At 52.1% G+C, this 20,354-nt stretch overlaps 6 protein-coding genes across 6 annotated transcripts; 2 read left to right on the top strand and 4 right to left on the bottom strand.

Annotated features, from left to right (window-relative positions):
* Nucleotides 1-1,225: 1,225 nt before the first annotated feature.
* On the top strand, nt 1,226-5,155 carry YBL053 (Ybl053p; the record flags this gene model as incomplete). The annotated part of the gene is made up of 2 exons (XM_018856516.1): nt 1,226-4,931; nt 5,067-5,155. 2 exons carry the CDS (start codon nt 1,226-1,228, stop codon nt 5,153-5,155), a joined length of 3,795 nt encoding a protein of 1,264 aa, XP_018713288.1.
* A 36-nt stretch (nt 5,156-5,191) lies between these two features.
* METBIDRAFT_29384 (uncharacterized protein) lies at nt 5,192-6,721 on the bottom strand (the record flags this gene model as incomplete). The annotated part of the gene is made up of 1 exon (XM_018855392.1): nt 5,192-6,721. One exon carries the CDS (start codon nt 6,719-6,721, stop codon nt 5,192-5,194), a length of 1,530 nt encoding a protein of 509 aa, XP_018713287.1.
* Nucleotides 6,722-8,807: 2,086 nt separating this feature from the next.
* Nucleotides 8,808-9,419, top strand: FYV5 (Fyv5p; the record flags this gene model as incomplete). Its single annotated transcript, XM_018856715.1, has 2 exons — nt 8,808-9,061; nt 9,194-9,419. The coding sequence occupies 2 exons, from the start codon at nt 8,808-8,810 to the stop codon at nt 9,417-9,419; spliced, it is 480 nt and encodes a 159-aa protein (XP_018713286.1).
* Nucleotides 9,420-9,493: 74 nt separating this feature from the next.
* METBIDRAFT_92842 (uncharacterized protein) lies at nt 9,494-9,878 on the bottom strand. Its single transcript, XM_018859351.1, has 2 exons — nt 9,788-9,878; nt 9,494-9,735 (listed from the first exon to the last, which is right to left on the bottom strand). Exons 1-2 carry the CDS (start codon nt 9,788-9,790, stop codon nt 9,568-9,570), a joined length of 171 nt encoding a protein of 56 aa, XP_018713285.1. The 5' UTR covers nt 9,791-9,878; the 3' UTR covers nt 9,494-9,567.
* Nucleotides 9,879-9,967: 89 nt separating this feature from the next.
* On the bottom strand, nt 9,968-11,494 carry METBIDRAFT_75976 (uncharacterized protein; the record flags this gene model as incomplete). Its single annotated transcript, XM_018858457.1, has 1 exon — nt 9,968-11,494. The coding sequence occupies one exon, from the start codon at nt 11,492-11,494 to the stop codon at nt 9,968-9,970; it is 1,527 nt and encodes a 508-aa protein (XP_018713284.1).
* Nucleotides 11,495-15,989: 4,495 nt separating this feature from the next.
* On the bottom strand, nt 15,990-19,571 carry ZCF20 (Zcf20p; the record flags this gene model as incomplete). Its single annotated transcript, XM_018856537.1, has 3 exons — nt 15,990-16,350; nt 16,480-18,724; nt 19,157-19,571. 3 exons carry the CDS (start codon nt 19,569-19,571, stop codon nt 15,990-15,992), a joined length of 3,021 nt encoding a protein of 1,006 aa, XP_018713283.1.
* Nucleotides 19,572-20,354: the final 783 nt, after the last annotated feature.

The raw sequence follows: 20,354 nt of genomic DNA, 5'->3' as shown, positions 1-20,354 counted from the left end.
TTTAGGGGAAAGATTACACTTCATATACGCCTTAAGCACCAACTCATTTGTCAGTAAAGGGTATAAATAAAACATAAGTATAAATCACCACATTTTAGATGTTTATATTGAAGAATCCACAAATATGTCACATGATTGTTTCCTTGTCGATGTTTCATTTTCGTGATAATAGCACCTTTTACCCGACTAAAATATAGAAACATACGCGCGATGAGATTACTGAAAGAAGTTTCATCTCTTATTGTCTTGGATAAGTGCTCAAGGTGTACTAGGTTGGAGCACCACATCATTGGTTAATAAACATTATCAATAGAAATAGGTGAAAAAGTTGGAACAAAAATAGTAGAACAAATACGATGGATAGTATTCAAGAGAGACTCAGGAGGTAAAGATAGAACCACTATATCAGAAGTACAAACCCAATTTCAAGAACATGGCTATATTTCCAATTCAAGGTCCTCGAATACCTGCGAGAAAATGCCGAAGAGTTACGAAGCTCAATGATGAAATCACAAAACATGTACCGGATCAAAAGTAGATACTTGGGTTGAAAAAAAAAAACACCAAAAAAATCTGTCAAGTGGATCATCACTAGACGTGTGCAGCTCTTTGTAGGATTTCAGCGTTATTCACAGTATCCCTAAAATCAGACCCCATATTGGTGACACACAGTACCATCATACCTCCCATACCGCGCTACTTATCACATCGCGTAGTACCATGCACCACACTATAGGCCATATTCATATTTCATCATTCCCCATGAAACATGCCCGCTCTCACGTTAGATAGAATGTCCTGTATAATTATACACCATTCTTTTTGAGGTCATATTCATCTTTCACTATTCATCAGACCACTGGCTCATACTTATCATATCTGATAACCACGCACCATCATCCTTACCATATCTGATGACGACTTACCATATCTGATTACCACATCCCAGATCAGACAACCCCTCACCTTCTGCCCCTCACCCTCATCATTCCACCACATCTCCTACATACATTCTCCTTAAAAACACCGGGTGCCTTGATAGGCGTACTACACCACTAATATCTCCACAGCCGGCAGTGCACGTGACCGGCCGCGTCGCGTCCATCTCCAGGCGCGCTGCAAATCCAAGATTCACAGATCTACCCGCTGACTTTCTTCTCCTGGCACGCCAGAAAGGACCACAAACCCCCAAAAAACAAGTGGCACCAAACAAAAAAAAAACCAGATGTCATCCCCGGACGCGTATGCAGACGACGCGGAGCTCGCGGATTTCATTGTGGACGACGACGCCACGGGGCCGGAGGGGTCACGTGACCCCCGGCTGGCGCCGCCCCCGAGCGGGCGTTTTGCGCCGGAAAACAACGGCACGCTGCCGTTTACTGCCCCCCACGGTGGCTCCGATGGACCCGCGCTGCCTGGTTTGCCCGGGGCGCCCGCCACCCCGGATCCGCGGCGGCTCCTACGCGCCCACATCTCGATCCTAGTGTCGGCGCTAGGGGGCCCCGACCACTCGGCGCAAAACGGCGCCTACAAGCTCGGGCACGACGCGCTCGCGTGCCTCAAGGACTTGAAGCGCTGGCTCCGCGCCGTGGACGAGAAAAACGGCACCGCGGACGTGGCGTTGGCGTGTGCCGACTGCGACCTCGTGAGGAACGACCTCGTGGTCATTCTCTGCCAGGGCGACCGGCCTCACAAGGGCACCGTGCGCCTGCGGGCGGCAGAGAAGATCCTGCTTGCGTGCTTGGAGCTCTTGGTGTTGCTCACGTGGCCCACGGACGTGACGCGCGACACCCCCATGGCCGACTACACGGCCCGGACCAGCGTGCGCCGCGCCCAGGTGGCCTACAAACACCACGTGCTCACGTACCGCCAGGGCCGCACGCTCAAGGCCGTGTTGCGCCTCGGGCTCGGCGCGTTGCGCGTCCCCAAGGCCGAGCGCGAGCCGCGCGACCTCGCCATCTTGCGCCTCATCCTCTACTTCATCCGCAACATGCTCTACATCGAGCCGTTGCCCGCCACCAGAGGCCCGCAGACGGTCGGCAACGCGTCGGCACTTCCGGCGGGCGTCGGCGCAGACGAAATCGCGCTCCCGGCCGTGGTGCAGGCGTTCGAGCGCAACAACGTGTTGCTTTTCCTCAACTCCATCGCGCACTCGGTGCTGCGCGACATCAGCGACGAGACCTTCGGGCTCTTGGCCATGGAGTGCCTCTGCTTGCTCACGCGCGGCGTGCGTGTGGCGGACTTGACGCCGTTCGCGGCCCCGGCCCCGGCCGTGCCCAATTGCGCCGAGGCCGTGCCGCCCGCCTCCGCCGTGGCAGGCATGGACCTCAGCGCCCTCTTGGGCGAGGAGCTGCGCCGCCAGAAACACGCGCGCAACGCCATGCTGACGCGCCACGGCCGCTTTGGCACGCTCCTCTCGCTCCGCAACCTGGGCAACGCGTCCTACTTCGCCGTGTCGGGCCAGAAGGCCCTCGCCAGCACCTACGACACCTTGGAGAAGTTGGACTCCGCCAAGAGCTGGCACCGCCCGTCTGCGTTCCGCTACGACTCCAACGCGTACGTGCGAAGCCCGCCGGCTCCCTTGGGCGCGGCCGCCGCAGCACTGCTCGCGCGGTTTGTGGGCCAATTGCTTGCCAGCGGCTCGTTCAACAACTTGCTCACTTTTGTGGGCCGCCACTTGACCAACCTCGCCAACGACCGCGACGCGGGCCGCCGCGGAATTCTTGACGCCGTGGACCCTATGGAGCTCTCGTCGTATTTCTTGACCATGGCGTGGTTTTTCCGCTTCAAGCGCGAGCGGACCCAGGCTTTTGCCGCAGCCCACACGCAGCCGGCACCCGACGAAGACGGCGTGGACTATGGCTCCGTGGGCGCGGCGTTGAGCGAAACCAACTTCATTCTCTTGATCTCGTACCTCCGCCTGGCGTTCGAGGCCAAGGACCACGACTCCTTGCATGTGGCCATGCTTTGTTTTCGCGAAATGCTCTTGCTCTCCAACAGCGTGTTCACCAAAAAGCGCACGCAGCAGGAACTTGACCTCGTCTCCGCGGACGACATTGACGAGGACAGGGAGCTTGCAGAGGGAATCATCCGCAAGTTGTTCTCTCAGAAACAATTCTTGGACATGTGTGTGAATATTCCCAAGACTGCGGCAAAGCACTCCCCGGAGTATCTTGGCGTGGTTGTCTCTGTGGTGCACATTCTCCTCAAGAGCTTCGAGGCCTTGGCCAACGAAGACGTACACTTGTTCATCAAGACACGACGCAAAATGAGGAAAATGGAACGTCCCCCAGGTCTAAACCACGAGATGGACCAGCAGCACTGGGACTTGATCGACAGAGGCTCGGACGAAGAGGAAGACCAGGACCAAATCCGCTACATCACCCAAGAGCGCAAGTTGGACCTTAGGAGCATCGAGGTCAAGTTCTTTCACCCGGAAACGGTATCCACGCACATAGAGTATTTGTCCAAATACGAGGATCTTACCAGTGAGGAAATCAAGCGGGGTTTGTCCTTTTTTCATCGCCTTTTCGTTGTGCGTAAAGACTACTCGGCCTTATACCGTATGGATTTCATGCTCATCTTATACAAGCTTCAGGCGTATCTCCCGAGATCCTCTAGCAATTCTCGCCACGTTAACGATTTTATCGTTTATTTCATGAAGAAGTTTAAGGTTGCTTTGGACAGATTTCCTACTGCCATCGAAGTTCTTTTTCCCAGATTAGAGAATTTGGAATTGAAAGGCTTTTTGAATACTGGCGACTTGCAAGTTCTTGAAAAGCTGAGCAAAACCAATCCCGGAGGTGCAGCCAACAAGAATAGTTACTTTGATGAGGATGCCGTTCAACCGCGTGCGGCTCCTCTAGTTCAATTCAACGACGAATCCCTCTCTCTTGACGAAAAAATAGGGATTTTGGTTTACCACCTTTCAAAAAGAAAAAACACCACCGCATTCATGAAGTATTTTGCAACTGAAATGCTCAGGATCTCTGAAATCACCCCTGGTCAACGGGAAACGGTAACTCTCCGTCTCAATCTCGCAAAAAGAAGGCTCTTGATCTCAGACCCGCATCTAAGGCTCTTGCTCGAAACAATTGGATTTGGTTTGCCGTATCTTCAAAATGATGAGACAACCCTTCATGAATCAGTGACGGCTGAGCTTTTGAAAGACGCCGTTGAATCATTAAACAAGTGGCTCAGTTTGCACGAGGGAGGAGTAGGAGATATTGAGCCGTTCTTGGACCAATTTCAGCGCATGTTCTTCTCGAAGGAACAGCTTGATTTCGGAGCACAATCGCTCGCAGATCTCCGTGCGGGAAAATCCTTTGACGATGCCAAAGCCGCAGAGCTAGAGTTGGACGAAAGACATATTCACAAGGTGATTGGTTTGGCAAAGAGGAGGGAATATGATGAAAACGTCAGTTCTCGTTTCTACGAGGATGATGAGTTTGAGGATCAGTCATCTAATTCTGCTTCCGATGATGAAGAGGTTCAGAAAAATGTCAGAAAGCGGAAGCGCAGCAGACGACAAATAGACAGTGGCCATGAGATGTCTTTACCTGACGATGACGTTCCTTCACTGCGTCGCCGCAAAGGAGAAAGATCAGTTCCTCGAGAAGTCTTTTCTGATGACGAAGTAGCTGCTACAAAGTCAGCTGAATTGGTTCACGATTCTGATGATGATTCTGACGAAGAGCGCAACACTGCTTTTTTCGAGAAGGAAGAGAAGCTTCGGCAATTAATATCTCTGACCGGTGGAATATCTAGTAAAGAGCAGCTATCTTTGTTCAAAGAGTCGTGGACCACGATTCTCAAGTCCGGGAGCGGAGACCGCGTGAATGAGGCGATGAAGATGGCTTCTAGTTTGTTCGTTGAAGACCTGGATGATGAAGAGCTCTCTCTGACGCGAAAGCCTTTTCAAACCAGATCAAGTTTCTCCCCAGATGCCACATCATTGAACTCCAGACCAAACAATACCACGTATACACGTGGTGAAGAAGATGAGCTGTTGGGCGAAGACGAAAATAGAATGCCAAGCGATGACGAAAACAAGACGAATAGCGGAGGAAACAAGAAGCTACAAAGTGACGATGAGAATGAGAACCATGTGCCTAGAAAGCGAAGGGCGATTATTGATGATGACGATGATGAATGATGAATGATCTAGATAGTAAGGCGCGTCTTTAGAGGCTCAGCCGCTAACGCAGTGTGATTCGCTCCCGCTGTTTTCCATGCTGTCCCTCATAGTCATATAAGAACTAATGACCATGACGGAAACTCCGAATATTGTACATAAAATGCAAGGGAGAGCCTTGAGCAAAACAAACCGTGACTTTTCGCCCCGCGAAGACAGCTTGATGTCGAAGCTATCCCATGAAAGTTTGAGGTAACAGAGGGGTGGAATGATGTATGCCATCAAAGATGCAGAAGTCGCGCCGATGAGCTCGAGAATCATACCCAAGTTACATGTGAATAAGGAAACAGACATAGATGAGAACACAAGCACTGTGGTGATAATGAAATGTTGTTTGTTGGAGAGTTCTAGGTGGGCTGTGCTTCCAGAGCTGGAGGTCAGACTGTGTGCCATAACAATGTCTTTCAACACGTCTCTAACGACAAATATCTCGAGCGGAAATGTTGTGAGCATATTAAGGCCAAAACAAAAACGTGCCACATTGATCCAGGTATCGTCGCTGCGAAAATTGTTCAATATATTGCCCTTGATATTGGGGCCAAAGTTTAAGAGACCTGGGACACCCATAAGAAGACAGAAGCACATGGAGATTCCACATGCCCAGTGAGTCAAAGTAGCAAATGACTTGGTGGATGCATTTTTCATGGACTGGTAGATGAATAACGTGTTGTGATGGCACACAAGAGCAAACGAGATCACCGATATTCCCTGAAAGAGATTCTTATTCACGAATTTCTCCAGCGCAGTTAGTGGTGCCTTGAGTGAAGCATCCACAAATGGGCCTCTGACGACAGTGATGACAACAATGATGGCCATACCCACAAGGGCGAACCCAGAGGCCTTGGCCAATTTGGAAATATCCCGATTTAACGAAAGTGGGTACGAAATGCACGAGGTAAACACCACGATTATCACATTCCGCTCGAAAATCCAGCCAATCACTGAGGTCTCTGTGCTAGTGATGGACTTTGGAAGCATCAGTGTGAGAACATGCGGAATGGTATCGCCGATGATGATGCAAAATGCCATACATCCACCGTAAGCAAAAGAGCTGATGGTGGCCAAAAGTAAGAATCTTCCTGCACGGCCATAACAGAAATTTACAGTATCTTGATATGACCGTGTTTGCGAGAGCTGGGCATTCACTACGATAAGCCTGAGTGTCCAGTCGATAAGAAAAGTCAACAATATCATAACCAATATTCCGCCTAGAAGCCCGGCATTTTTCATCGCCAACGGCTGCCCTATAATCCCTGCACCTAGAATCGAGTTGGCCATATTCATAAACGCCATACGCATACTGGAGGTGCCTGGGCTTGGTGTGTTTTGGGCCTCTTCGTCATCACTGATATCGCCAATATGGAACTCGTCCAAATCGTCCTCTGAGTGCGCTAGGCTGCCTAATCGGGAACCATTTCCGGCCACGTTTGGCAGCGTGTCATCGCCATTTTTTATTATAAGTTCATGGCTTGTTTTAGGCTCGCTAGACCCTTCCTGCGATAGCTTCTGATAGACACCTGGCGGCATTTTAATGTATAGATTGACAGTTTTGCCCGAGATCTGCACCCCGCAACAACTCGCTTTATCTGTGGTGCACGGATGTTTGGTGTGGCGACGAAGCAATAAGCGAACAATATTGAATTTTGACGCTGTACTTAAGCCTGTTTTAGAGATAGTTCTGCTTCCTAAAGCTCTCACTCTAAGTATTCTTCCTTTATTAAAAAGGATTGGGGAAATGAACTTCTGTATTTATGCGGTGTTATTTTGGGTTTTCGATTAAAAGTGCGAAAGACAGATTAAATATAAAAGGAAAAGAATGAAGTACATTCAATTTGGAAGTCCCAAATTTTGTAAGATCGTTAGTGAAAGTCTTGATCCTTGCTGATACTAATTTTTATTATTGGGCGAATACAAAACATATAAGCCTTGTTGAATGAGTTTGATGGTGTGTTATTGTATCTATGACTGTACGATCTCGGCATAAGGCATGAGTTTCATGATCTTGGGCTACCAACTTTTCAAATGAGCTGCAGGCTAAAGCTTTCGATTTTTTTTACAGTTGCAGGAAGTAGTGGCCTCTTAACAAATAAATATAATGATTGAGTATTCTCGGCCAAAAACGGGTTTGGAGACTTGGACACATTTTTGATCGCCAATGTCAATTCAAACAAAGTGTAGGAGTCACCAGACACTCAGCAAAGACAGCTCTTGGATATTGTTGCAATATATCCCCCCTTTATCTATAGGGCTAGTTCTGGGTCTTGCAATCGCATGAGTCGTTTCTAAGTGAGCAGATTATTTATCACAAGTTCAGAAACATCAGTATTTCTCATCAGATGTGATCTCTCATATCTTCATCTGAAAAGAATTGTCAGGAAGAGATACAATACAATCTCAAGGTCTGACCTCACACTATTTTCTGCTGAAATCGTCTGTTTGATGCGCTTGATAGCGTACAGATTCTGGTACTCAGACAAATATCATAATGGGCAGCGAGAGAACACAGAAAAGAACAATTTTTAAATACGTCACTTAAATATTGCCTCATACTTTTCTTCAGAAGCTGAATCATGTCTTGACACCTGGTATCTTTCGAGAGAGGCCATGTTCCAGATAAAGGTCACCTCAGAATCAGCATTAGAAAAGAGAGAAGAAAGAGTAATGAGTAAGATAAATGTTTTAATGTTTGCTTTTTCTGGTTACACACCTCCGTTTGGCTGAAATATACATGCTTCAACATATCGCGGGGTACTATCACCCTCCATTAAGAACTTTTTCTACAAGAACATTCTACAAAACACTTAATTTTTGCGGACCAGAAAATATTCACACCGAGGTGGTTTATACGTAAGCACGTAAATAAACAAAACAAGACTCACATTTTCTTTTGGGGAGTTTATAGGCTCGAGGGGCAAGTTTTTTAATTAGTCTTTATCATGAGATCGAAACAAGTTTCAATAATATGAGACTGTTTGACGTTCAAAGGTCCTGTAGCCTGGAACGAGCATGACACATGTGTCAATTTTCACGTCGAGGATGCGATGAGAAGAGACACTCATGCAGAAAGTCAAAGTACTGGAGTCTTTTAAAATCTTTCTTACGAAATTGGCGCAGGGATATATTCAGCCACCAACTAAGAAACCAAACGGGCCAAGGTCACCAGTAGATGATGTTTGGTGTATTGATGCAATTAATAGACATGATAAGGGGAGCAAATAGACATGGTAAGCAATCTATTGATTTTATAGGGAATGAGCATGTGTGAAATGGAGCCCAGTCCATGTCTACAGAATAAGACTATTAATCATGCTTAGTCTTTCAGACTCGCAGAAAATGACCGCACATAATCTCATGTCTCCCAACAAGGCCAGTCATTGGAACAAGCCAGAAAGCCCTTGATTTTCGACCGAAAAGCCCGATGGTTTCTTAAAGCTCATTTTTACATTCGACGAATCAACCTTTTCTTTTCTACCACAAATGTATGTCTCAGAATCCAGACATTGAACTTGCGCCCGCAGGATCCTGGGTATGTGCACACCATGGAGCGATGCTCATCTCCACCCAGAGAATATCATCAGATCTCACAGTTCCTCCCCACAGACACACACAAAGCATGGCCCAAGAAAAAAGAAAACCCTTCAAGGGCAAGAAGCTCCACAAGGATCTTCGCGACTATAAGAACCAGGAGATCAAGCGGTCCTTGGTGCATCGTGCTCGGTTGCGGAAAAGCTATTTCAAGCTTTTGGAAAAAGAAGGTATTCCGGCAGGCCAGGAATACCCGGGCCTGGCAAGTGCTGCCGAGGAAGACCCAAGGAAAGGCGCACGCGATGACCGCCATGCAAAAACAGACGGCTCGAGTGACGACGAGTCGGGTTCCAATGAGGAAGGAGGGGTCGAACAGGCCGACACGGATGCGGTTTCTTCCAGCAGAAAGCGCCACGGCGCCCCCTTGCCGCCACAACAAGACCTCCCCAAGAAAATCGAGGCGCCGCCCAAGAGAAAACAGTTGAATTTCGCCGAAAGGGCCAAATTGGCGCGCGAGAGGAAGGAGCAGAAACGCGAGGACGAGCTCCGAAGAGTCCAGGAACGGAGACAGAAAATCGAACAGAGCCAGAAGGATCGCGAGAAGAAGAAACTCAGTTTGCAGCAGCGCACGCGGCGCGGGCAGCCTGTCATGGGGCCCAAGATCAGTGATTTGTTGGACAAAATCAGACACAACGGCTGATGGCCGAGAAATGGGAACGTCGGGGCTTGGCGGCTGGGCACGTGACTACATGAGGCTCAAGTCCGGCACTGGGCTGCTGAAGGTGAAGGTTGGCAGCTTGAGCTCGCAGGACTGGGAAATCGAGCTGTAAGCCGGTTGCTTGGACTGTTCAAACTGGGGCTGTTAAAACTAGGATGATACAGACGGGCGAAGAGCGCTGAACCGGGCAGTCCGCGGCCGTGCGCACTCCCCACTGAATGACAAGAACTAGCATGGTCCCAAAAGTAATTAGACTTGTGTGAATGGCGTGGCAGATCCTGGGATGTGACAACGAGCGCTGATGAGATTAGTATAGACAGCCCGCCGTCTTTCGCAGGATAAATACATACCATCTATGGGTGAGAACGAAAGCATCATTCCCGACGGAGTCTGGCTTCGTCTCTGGTTCGTGGGGATGAGGAGTCCATCACCAGTCTCACTGCCCCAAAGCGAGGGTTCGGGAGTGGCAGGCCAGGGACGGGCGTGCCGCCCAAGACCCGCGCGTCCTATGGATATTTACAAGTGTCCGCTCAAGCACGGACGATGTTCCTGACGAACACGGCCGCGTCGAGAAAGTACAATGAGCATAGTCTCTTCCGGTAGGCGAGCCACGCGGCCACGGTGCCCTTCATGCGCGCCCACGAGTACGCGGCGGAAGCCCTGCCGACGGCGTCCACGGCCTCGCGGTACACGACGCTGGCGCAGTAGTTTGCCAAGATCAAGAACGTGCGCTCCGGGCCCAACGGGTGGTTCAAGGTTTCGTCGAGGTTGCGCGTGAGGTCGTTTGTCTTGAGGATCAACAAGACCATGCGCGGCATGCTGGCCAAGATGGCCATCAAGTCCTCGAGCACCTCCGGGGTGTTGAGCTGGGTCTGGATGTTCAAGAGCTCCTTGTCGTCGCGGGCCTTGGAGATGTCGTAGTTGAGCACACTGTCCGGGTCGCGCCCCGTGATGGCGGAGGCGAAGATGCGGAACTTCTGGTCGCCCAGCACGCCCGAGAACTTCTCCACGTAGTGCTTCATGCGCGGCACGTCGTTGTCCAAGATGGCGAGCCAGAAGTGCGCGTAGTCGCGCTGCATCTGCAACGGGATGTAGCGGTACAAGCCGTGGTCGTAGAGCACGATCTCGAAGTTGCGGCCGGTGGTGCTGGAGCGCGGGTCCGCGGCGCGGATGGCCAAGTTGCCGAGGTGCGGGTCGCAGTGCAAGCCGAAGCCCGGCGAGAAGATCATGGAGTTGAAGACGTGCGAGAGGCACGCCAGCACGTCGCGCGTGCGGATGCCGTGCTTCTCCATGTAGGCCAAGTCGTCGAGGCGGGCGCCCGCCACGTACTCCATGACCAAGACGCGTTTCTCGGCCGACACGACGGCCGGCACGCGCAACGCGGTGCGGCGCCGGAGCGGCGCGAACTGCGCCGCGGTCCTCTGCGCGTTGGCGGCCTCGTTGGTGAAGTCGAGCTCCACGTAGATGGAGTTCTGGAGCTCGTCCGCGAGCCACGCCATGGGGTACTCGGGGAACACGCGGTTCATGAGCCCAAACACGGTCCGCGTCATGTACACGTCCAAGGGCACGAAGCGCGCGAGCAGCGGGTGCTGCACCTTGACGGCCACGCGCTCGCCCGTGGCCCGGAGCGTGGCGATGTGCACCTGCGCCAAGGACGCCACGCCCACGGGCTGCGGGTCGAAGTCGCTGAAGTACTCGGCGAGCGGCACGCCCATGTCCTGGCGGAACATCAGCTCGATCTCCGCGAGCGACAGCCGCGGGCACCGGTCCTGGAGCGGCGTCATGGTCTCCGTCCACTGCGGCGGGAGGAGGTACGTCAACGCGGACACGTGCTGGCCCAACTTGATGTAGATGCCGCCGTTTTCCTCGAGCGCACGCAACGCCACGCGCGCCGCGGCCAAGTGGGCCTCCGCGAGCGCCGCGTGCCGCCCGGCGGCGTCGCCGCCGAAATCGGCGCCGAGCACGTGGCGGTAGATCTGGAAACAGCGCGCCGTGGCCACCGCCACCACGGAAACGCGCCTGGCCGCGTCGTACACGTGGCGGGCCCCGTCGTGCATGGTGTCGTTGGAAACGCAGAGCGCGGCGCCAATCACCGGCACGGCCACGGCCACTTTCGGCCACGTTCGGGTGGTTTTGTGTGGCGCCGGGCGGGCGGCTAGGCGCCGCGTGTGGCCGCCGCGGGCAGCGGGCCGGAAAACACGCGGAAACATAATTCCGGGGCCTGGGGTGGAAATGCGGGGTAGGGGAAAAAGGGGGCCTGCGCTGGGGGGGATTGGCGCCTGTTGTGGTTGGTTTTGGGACGGCTGTCAAAGGAAAAGAAGTGGTTGCAAGGCGCCGAGGGGGGACCACGCGCCCCAGGGCACGTGACTGTCGCCACCGCACTGTGTGCAGGCCGATTTCGGTGGGAGATGGGGGTGGGAGATGATAGGTGGGGGAGAATGAAGGATATAAATTGAGCTATTAAAATATAAAACATTGAGAAATCAGATTTAAAGTTTTGGTGTGAAGTAAGAGATTTTGACTATTTCGAAGATTTTTTAGCATTGAGCAAAATGATTCTTATATTCCCCTGGGCAATATAGAGTGGATGTTACCGCGTATTATTCTATCACTTGCACAATTCTTAATGTATTGGTGATCAGGTCAGTAAGAACCGGGTTTCAGTCTTTTTGAAGTTATCGTCTGTTGACTCTTTGTACCGACACGTTGGAGTGATGCTCGAACATTAAAAGCTCTTATGGTTTGTATATCAGCGGAATATTGTACTTTGAGAACAAGAGCTCAACTGAGAAGAAATGGGACGTAGGACATAAGAGCAAATCGAACAAGCTACTAAATAGCACACGTTTGAATATTTATCTAATTTTAAAAGATTTGATTAACTTCATATAACCGGAGTGAAGGTGAAGATGGAGGTGAGATCTGAGATTGGGAATTGGAAGATGCGTGGCGCCAAACGGAGCAGATATATAAAGTGCCATTCTCTGAATAGCCACTGTGCTGCGAAAGGCATCGTCCTTTTTAGTGGTACGACTATACAGTGATCTATACAGTGATACAACTATACAGTGATCTATACAGTGATACAACTATACAGTGATACAAACCACTGGAATATAGTTTTACTTGATGATGCAACCTACTGTAGGGATGTATTTTATTTGACATGGAAATGCAGTAAGTTGTCGGCATTCCAGTACTGCATTAGAATTACATGGGCTCATTAGCAGTACAGTGGAAATAGTGGCAATTAAGTGGCAATAAATAAGCAGAGTGGCAATAAAGGCCCAATAAACAAGCCGAGTGGCATCAAAGACGCAATAGATAAGCAGCAGCGCAATACAGGAGAATCATCAAACACGCCGCTGAATACCCCATGAACTCACCAAAAGCTCCGATCTGTGACTCACTATACAAATCCGCGTCGCACATACTGGAGTCTCAATAATTACACCGAGATAATCACTGATGTTCCCGGTAGCCGCAGTCTAGGCCCCTCTGTTAGATGCAGAGGGCTCTGACTCCTGCGAACGACGTAGCCTACTGTATAGACATGGTTTAGTCTGCTTTTTACCACTGCTTCCCAACAGAGAGTATGCTGATGGAACGACCTCATTCTTCAAAGAACGCACGATACGTCTAGTAATATATACATGAAACTAAAAGAGACGCCGGAAATGGAAGTGAAGACGGGCTCGTATTGTGCAAGTCACACACCCAAGAACACCCCCAAACCCATTGAAAGTAGCAGATTCCCCAAATTAAATACAGAACGACTGCTGTGATCTACATCCATCCCATAGATAGAAACATCCATCCCATAGTTAGAAACCTTGACAGCTGGAATACGCTTCCATGTCTAGTAAACTGAGTTGTTGAAAAAGATGCTGAATATACTACGCCGACATATTCACCGGTTGCGTATGCGGACTGTGCAAGCCACATCCAAGTTGGATGTCTCTAGACTGATAACAAATGATCATATGATCATCGACACAGACTCAAAACACGGGCCACCTACACCGGCTCATCACACTCGGAGGTTTTCAAGTGGAAACCAATTAGAGAATTTGCGAGCATATCTACTTTTTGACAAGTTAAAAACCACACCATGCCCGTCACATCATATAAAACAGACACAAAGCTCAATGCACTTTTGCCCCCAGGTCTCGGCGTCCCTCCCAGTCTGTTCCCAGCTCAATGGTTCCATACAACAAATTCACTTCTCTCCACAGGAAGAATACTTAATTAGGACTTTTACCTTTGCAGAATCTGTCTCACGAGCTCCGAAGCAAAGAAAGGTCAATGCGTGTTGAGCTCTCGCCAACTGAGATAGAGGAATGGGCTATATTCAAGTCATAGGCACTTACAAGTACTTAAGTCCTGCAAAAGCAGAACATTAGTCTAGCATGTGGACGCAGGATTCTTTTGTTTCACATGAACAGAAGGCTCGGTCGTACTAAGTAGATTTTGTCACGGGACTTTATTTTATCAGCCCATTGGCTGTTGCCACCCTGGGTGTTTTTCTAAATCAGCGTAAGTCGTTTTGAAAAATGACGAAAGGCAAAAGTCTATCATTCGGCAACTCGGGCGGCGCAGCAAAACAGAACTAGTCACAATGCAACTTCAATCCAGAATCTCTCATGGAATTTAAGATCAATTCGATAAATCTTTGGGCGGACCAGATGCCCAAGGGCTATCGGGAGTGAAAAGCAAAACCCTCAGGCGAAGCCGTGGGGTTAGCTAAATAGTCAGAATTTATCATAGTCTTGTAATTAGACTAAAATAAAATACCCGGGCTCAGAGACCAAAAACATGTTTTTGGGCCCGAATATCTTCTTAAACCATCAAGATTAGATTCAAATAGCAATACTCTCCGTACATTTAGAAGTTTACGGCTGCGAAAGGGCAAGGGTACTTATAATACCCCCTCATTTTCCAAAGATATCAAAGAAGCTAGCAGAATCCAGTCCCGCAATTCAACCATGAGCTACGGCGGATATCAAGATGAATTATTATTGCTTTGGTCGGGGTCAGAGCTGGTATTCCCCAAATTAAGTTATGAGCTCGACGTCTGACCAAACGCGAACGTCATTCGTTTCCACCACAGCTTGGTCATAAGTAGTTTATTACCATGCTTCCACTAATTTCCTTTTCTGGCCATCAAAGCTGACACTCTAGGGGAACCGTGCCTTCAGAAAGTTTGCCGATATCTTGCTCACTCATCAATGTTTTGATTGCCGTAGCCACGTGTTAAGAACTGGCAGACACGTTAGTGAGTCATTCCAAAATCAAAAATCTGAGACCCGATGTTAATACTTGGGAAAACGGAGGATTTTGGTCACTGTATACTCTGATTGAGCCTTGCTGACTTGTTCTTCTCTGATTTTTCGGCGAAGGCTCGAGGAGCCGGCTCGGTTAAATATCCACCAAAAACTTTCACAATGCTCTGGATAGTCAGCTTTGTTTTTGACACAAACGTCAAACAATTTGTGAAGTGAAACCATGAATTATGGATTCTGAAAGTCAGTGAGTATACGAGAATTATTGGTGCAACTCTTTCTTCTCTTCACTTAATAATAGGGTAGGTCCGCTTGCAATCAAATGACATTTCTAGCATAAAACTTGATGTTTACCCAGGCGAGCCTAGATCATTGCGGTCAGATTGGAAAACATTGAAAGACGTTCGGTGTTTGCTTAGAACAGTAGCCAGTACATACTCCGGGCTTCCTGCTACTTTTTCAGCTATCAATCCCAGACCCAGCTTCACTGACAACAACCAACTGCATTAAAAGTGTCCAAAGACTGGTACTTTATATTTTGAAAATAAGGCTATGCGATTTCATTTGTAAATAGACCTAAAAACCAACGTTCCTAGCACCCAGAAACCATAAAGCCACGTGCTTCTGAGCTTCGCATACACCGGGAAAACTCCTGGCGACCCCCTCGGTGGAAGCTTTTTGAAAATACACATTCTTAAATGGTGGACTCGACGCAGAGCCAAGAATCGAGCAATGCCCTCAGGTTTCTCTGGGCTGTGTACGGTGGGGCTCAAGCCCAGATTTCCTGATACCTTTGGGGGGCCATTCCGAAACGCTGGCTGCGTATAAGCCAGCAAGGAAGGTGAAGATCATCAATTTCTTGAAATTAGCACAAAACATGAGACACAGATTTCGGCACGAGGGAAAGACAGGGAGGCCCGAGGCAGAAGTTTTTTCCTCTGACGGGAAAACGTGGAAGGAAGTCCTGCACTAGCTGATAGTCTAACCGAATTGCCATTTGCTGGAATAAGCGGCTGAACAATGGAACAAGATACCAAAAGATGCGAACTTGTGTTTAGCCCCGCGCGCATTTGCACGATCACGAGTTGGGGCAAGAAAGGAAACCCGGGACGTCATGGAAGAATGAAGCAATGAGAGCAGGGAAAGAAGACGGAGTTTCCAGGGAGTATCTGCTTAATACCCTGTTGGGAAAGCCGAATTGAAACCATCTTATTTCCACAAATGTGCCGCGAGTTGCGTCTTTCGCCGCCATAGTAGCCCCAATCATACCTTACTGGAATAAGCCCTCAATCAACGGATTGGTGAAGTCTCCGCCATTGAGCTGAACCATGAGGTTTTCGTCCTCCATCATGTCGAAATTGAAGTCAGGCAAGCTTTCCCAGTCCATGTCCAAAAAGGAGCCCTGAGGCAAAGTGTCACTGTCTATTTCTGGCTGAGCCATGACGGAGCTGGGGGCCGGGACCGGCGATGGCGAGGGCACACAGAGCGGCGGCGTGTACTTTGCATGCCTGCCCATCAATAGGCTTCCTGTGTCTCTGCGTGTGTCCTGGAGAGCGTCAGGGTTCGGCCCGTGTGTCCATTTCCGCTTGCGCCGCCGCTCGTTGTTTTCCAAGGCCGGCGTGGACTTGGAACTCGAGGTGCCCATTGCCCCATAAGGGCACTTCCCTGCCTGCAGAGAGAAGTCCCTGGCCATTGGGCCAGCAAGACTTGGTCTCGGTTCTTCCAGATGTGGCTCTATCTTGACGTCTTTAAGAGGAGACATGAATCCGGAGGAGGCCCCAGAAACAGGGCACCCGGGCGATGCGGACACTCTGGAGTTGGACGTTCTGCCTGCGCTGGTATGAAAAACAGGGCACCTCGATAGTTCCATGCGGGTGGCAGACGTCTCGTACCCACTGCTGGACATGATGGGGCACTTGTCCAAAATCCTGCCTGCGCCGAGGGCCTCGGCGTGGAGCCTGGCGTACGACGCAGGGTTCATTTTGTGCGAGTTGCGGATGAAGGTCTGGTAGAACTTCCAGATCTTGGTGCGGTGCCTCGCAGACTCGCGCCCCATCTTGGCCTCCAAGATCTCCACGGTGCGGTCGACCTCGCGGATCACCTGCTCCTTCTTTTCCACGGGGATGGTGATGGCCGAGGAGGCCAGGCCACATGATCTCGCGGCGGAGTAGACCAAGACACGCGGGCCCTGGAGGGAGGCCGCGGCGCCGGCCGCTTTGGGCTCAGGCTTGAACCTGATGAGGAGCCCCGATACGAGGTGCGAGAGGCGGGCCAAGTTTTCCGCCACCACAGCCCACACGTACGCGGCGTGGGCATCTTCGGCGAGGCCCAAGGCGCTGGCTTGCCAGAACAGGTTGATGGCGAGGAACTTGTCGAAAAGCAAGGGGACAAGCCTGGCGGTGGCGTCGGTGTTGGCGGTCTCCTCGAACTGGAGGAACACGACGGCCGAGAAGAAGAACTCCAAGTAGTGGAGCATGGTCAAGGTCTCGACTCTGCGCACGGGCCGGATATTGGCGAGGTCCGCGCAGGAGCAGCGGGCCGAAAGCTCTGTGGCAACCAGCAGGAAGCTGGCCACGGCCACGCCGCCGTCCGAGAAGTGTCTGTGGATGCCGTTGCGGAGCAAGAAGGACGCGCGGCTGATCACATGCTGCAGCTGGATGGAGGCAATCAACTCGGCGATCTGGCCAGACGGAGCTCTTTCCTGGACGCTGGCGAGGTAGGCCACGTGCCAGTTGGCGGCCTCGACTTCGGGCACAGTGGCGAGGAAGGTGGCCAAGAGCGCGTCGATGGGTGAGCCGTGCTTGGCGAACGGCAAGAGGTGGAAGGACACGTTGTTGACCAAGCGCAAGAGGTCGTGCCAGAGCCGGCAGAACAAGACGCCGGTGTCCGGGCGCAGGGCCAGCAGGGCCGACAGAGCGCCGGGCGATGCGGGGGTCTGGAGCTGCACTTGGGCCGGATCACACCACACCTGCAACGGCTGGCCCTGCTTGTTGAGTGTCTGCAAGAGAAGCACGAGCACCTGGGTGAACGCGTCACGCGTGTCGAGCTGCGGGTCCTTTCGCTCGTGGAGCAAGCAGAGCCTGTTGAGGAGCGCCACCATCAACGCGAGCACCGCCACCAGGCTGTCCATGTCGTCGAGCGGGCCCAGCGGGCGCAACACGGCGCGGAGAAGCGCGAGCACGTGGCGCAAGAGTGGCGGGGAGCGCCCGGAGGAAGGTGCGCTGGCGGGCGGCGGCGGGAAAAGCGCCCGGAACTCGCTGGCCGTGGCTGCGGGCACATGTCCCTGCAGGCCAAGCAGGTCCATGGTCTCCTCCACCACAAGCGCTAGCATGCACAAGTACACGGCCTTGGAGCGGAGCAGGCCGAGCACGGCGCCGTCGGACATGGCCGGGCCGAACGGGCCCACGTTGAGGCGGGCGTCGGCGCCGGTGCCCGAGAACAACGCGCGGATCTCGGGCCAGAAGTACCGCACCAAGCCCGGCGACTCCGCGGGGGTTTGCGGCGGCCCCGGCGCGTCCATGTAGTGGCGCACGAGGAACGAGAGGTGGGCGGCGCCCATGGGGGGCCCACGGCCCTGCGCCACGACGGCGGCCCACGTGTTCTGGAGCACGCCGAGCAACCGCAAGGCGTCGTCGTTGTCATTGTCGGTGCCGCAGCCGCTGTCGGCGCCGGCTGCCGCCGGTTCTGGCAGCTCCGACTGCTCGAGCATGTGGTTGAATTCACACGCCACGACCGGGCACTGGTGGTGGCCGCAGGCGGTATTTTCCGAGCAGCCGGCCGAGGCCGTCCGCACCATGGCGAGCAGCAGCAGCAGCAGCAGCAGCAGCAGCAGCAGAAGCAGCGGTATCAGGGGCGGCGGGTTCCTGAGGAGCGCGGTTTTGTAGAGGTGGTAAGTTTTCTGGAGGCTGGTGATGCGGAACCAGAGTGCTGTGAGCTGCGGGTCGATTTTGATGATGTTGAGCCACGAGAAGAGCGCCGGCGGCGCGGCGGCGGATGGCGGCGGCTCTGTGCTGGCGACACAGAACAGGCCGCCGGGCAGAACCACGAGCGTGGCTGCGTGCGGGCTGCGGCCGCCAAGCTTGGCCAACACAGTGATTGGGGAAGAGGCGGCGGGGCACTGGCGCATGAAGCGGGCCAAGCCCAGGGCTTCTGCGGGGGGTCTGGCCGAGCCATTCGGGGGAGCGGCGGCTCTAGTGGAAGTTGCCCTGGAGGCGGCCCAGGAAGTCGGCCCGGAAGCTGGCCCGGAAGTCGGCCCGAAAGTCGGCCCGGAAGTCACGGCCGTGCCGCTTGTCGACGAAGCTTCCTCGTCTTTAATAGCAATGCTGTTGGTGGCAGAGTCATTTATAGGCGTGGCAGAAGTGCCCTCCCTAGACACGTCACTCGAAGCCAGCCCAGTCATAGCCAACCCAGTGACAGACAGACCAGTCATATGCATACCATTCTCAGGTATCCCATTCTTAGGTATCCCATTCTTAGGTATCCCATTCCCAGTCATCCCAGTCATAGCCAGCCCATTCATAGCCAGCCCAGTCATTGCCAGCCCATCCCCAACCAGCCCACCTACAGCCATTCCTTTCACCCGCGCCCGCAAACACAGAAGCTCCCGGCCCTGCGCCTCGACCTGCCGCCGGAGCTCGGCGGCTAGCGCCCGCAAGCGCCCCGCCTCGCCCGGCCCTTCCGCCGCGTCCGCCGCCCCGGCCCATTTCGGGTCCACGTACTCGCAAAGATGGCCCACGTTGTTGCGCACGCACCCGGAGCAGGGCCTGCCTTTGTCGCAGCGCACCTTGCGCCGCTTGCAGTTGAGACACAGCACCGGGGCCCGGGCCCGGACCCGTTTTTTGTCTTGGCACATGGCCTTGGCGCCAGCGTGCTCGTTCCGGCCGGAGACGGACCTGCGTTTCCTGCCGCGCAGGGGCCCGGCGGCTAAGGGCGCTTGTTTTGTGTTTGTGGGGGCGTCCCTGCCTGCCACTGGAAGAGAGGAATGTCTGCTGAGCAGAGCACCGAGGCCAGGGACGATTGGTTGGGTGGTTGATCGATTGATAATGTGGTTGATCGATTGGTTGATTAAATTGTTTGATCGATTGATAGATTGATCGATTTGTTGATTGATCGATTGATTGATCGATTGATTGATCGATTGATTGATTGATTGATTGATTGATTGAAAGGTTGATTGATTGAAAGGTTGATTGATTGATCGATTGGTTGATTGATCGGTTGATTGATTGATTGGTTGATTGATCGATTGGTTGATTGATCGATTGTTTGTTTTTACCGAAACCGAGGTATTGGTGAGATCCACGCCTGCCGTTCTTGCCGATTCTGGGCCGGCGCTGGCGATTTGTATGATTCCGACTAGTAGTATGTAGTATGGGGTTCCCAGGTGCCCCGAGAAGTGCGAATCGGATGGTGCGGCACAAGCGGCGCTATGCGTCTGCCTCTGTTCTCTGTCCAGACAGTATAGAAATTATTACAAACTTATGACTCTAAGAATGGGTAATCTATAGGTAAAAGGTCTCCCATGCATTGAAAGGTAAATAATGAACTGCTTATACTCAAGAGTATGAACTGCTTATACTTAAGAGTATGAACTGCTTATACTTAAGAATATGAACTGCTTATACTTAAGAGTATG

This window comes from Metschnikowia bicuspidata (genome assembly GCF_001664035.1).
Source record: "Metschnikowia bicuspidata var. bicuspidata NRRL YB-4993 chromosome Unknown METBIscaffold_1, whole genome shotgun sequence".
Classification (NCBI taxonomy): Eukaryota; Fungi; Ascomycota; class Pichiomycetes; order Serinales; family Metschnikowiaceae; genus Metschnikowia; species Metschnikowia bicuspidata.
This window is presented reverse-complemented; position numbering and strand designations above follow the sequence as displayed.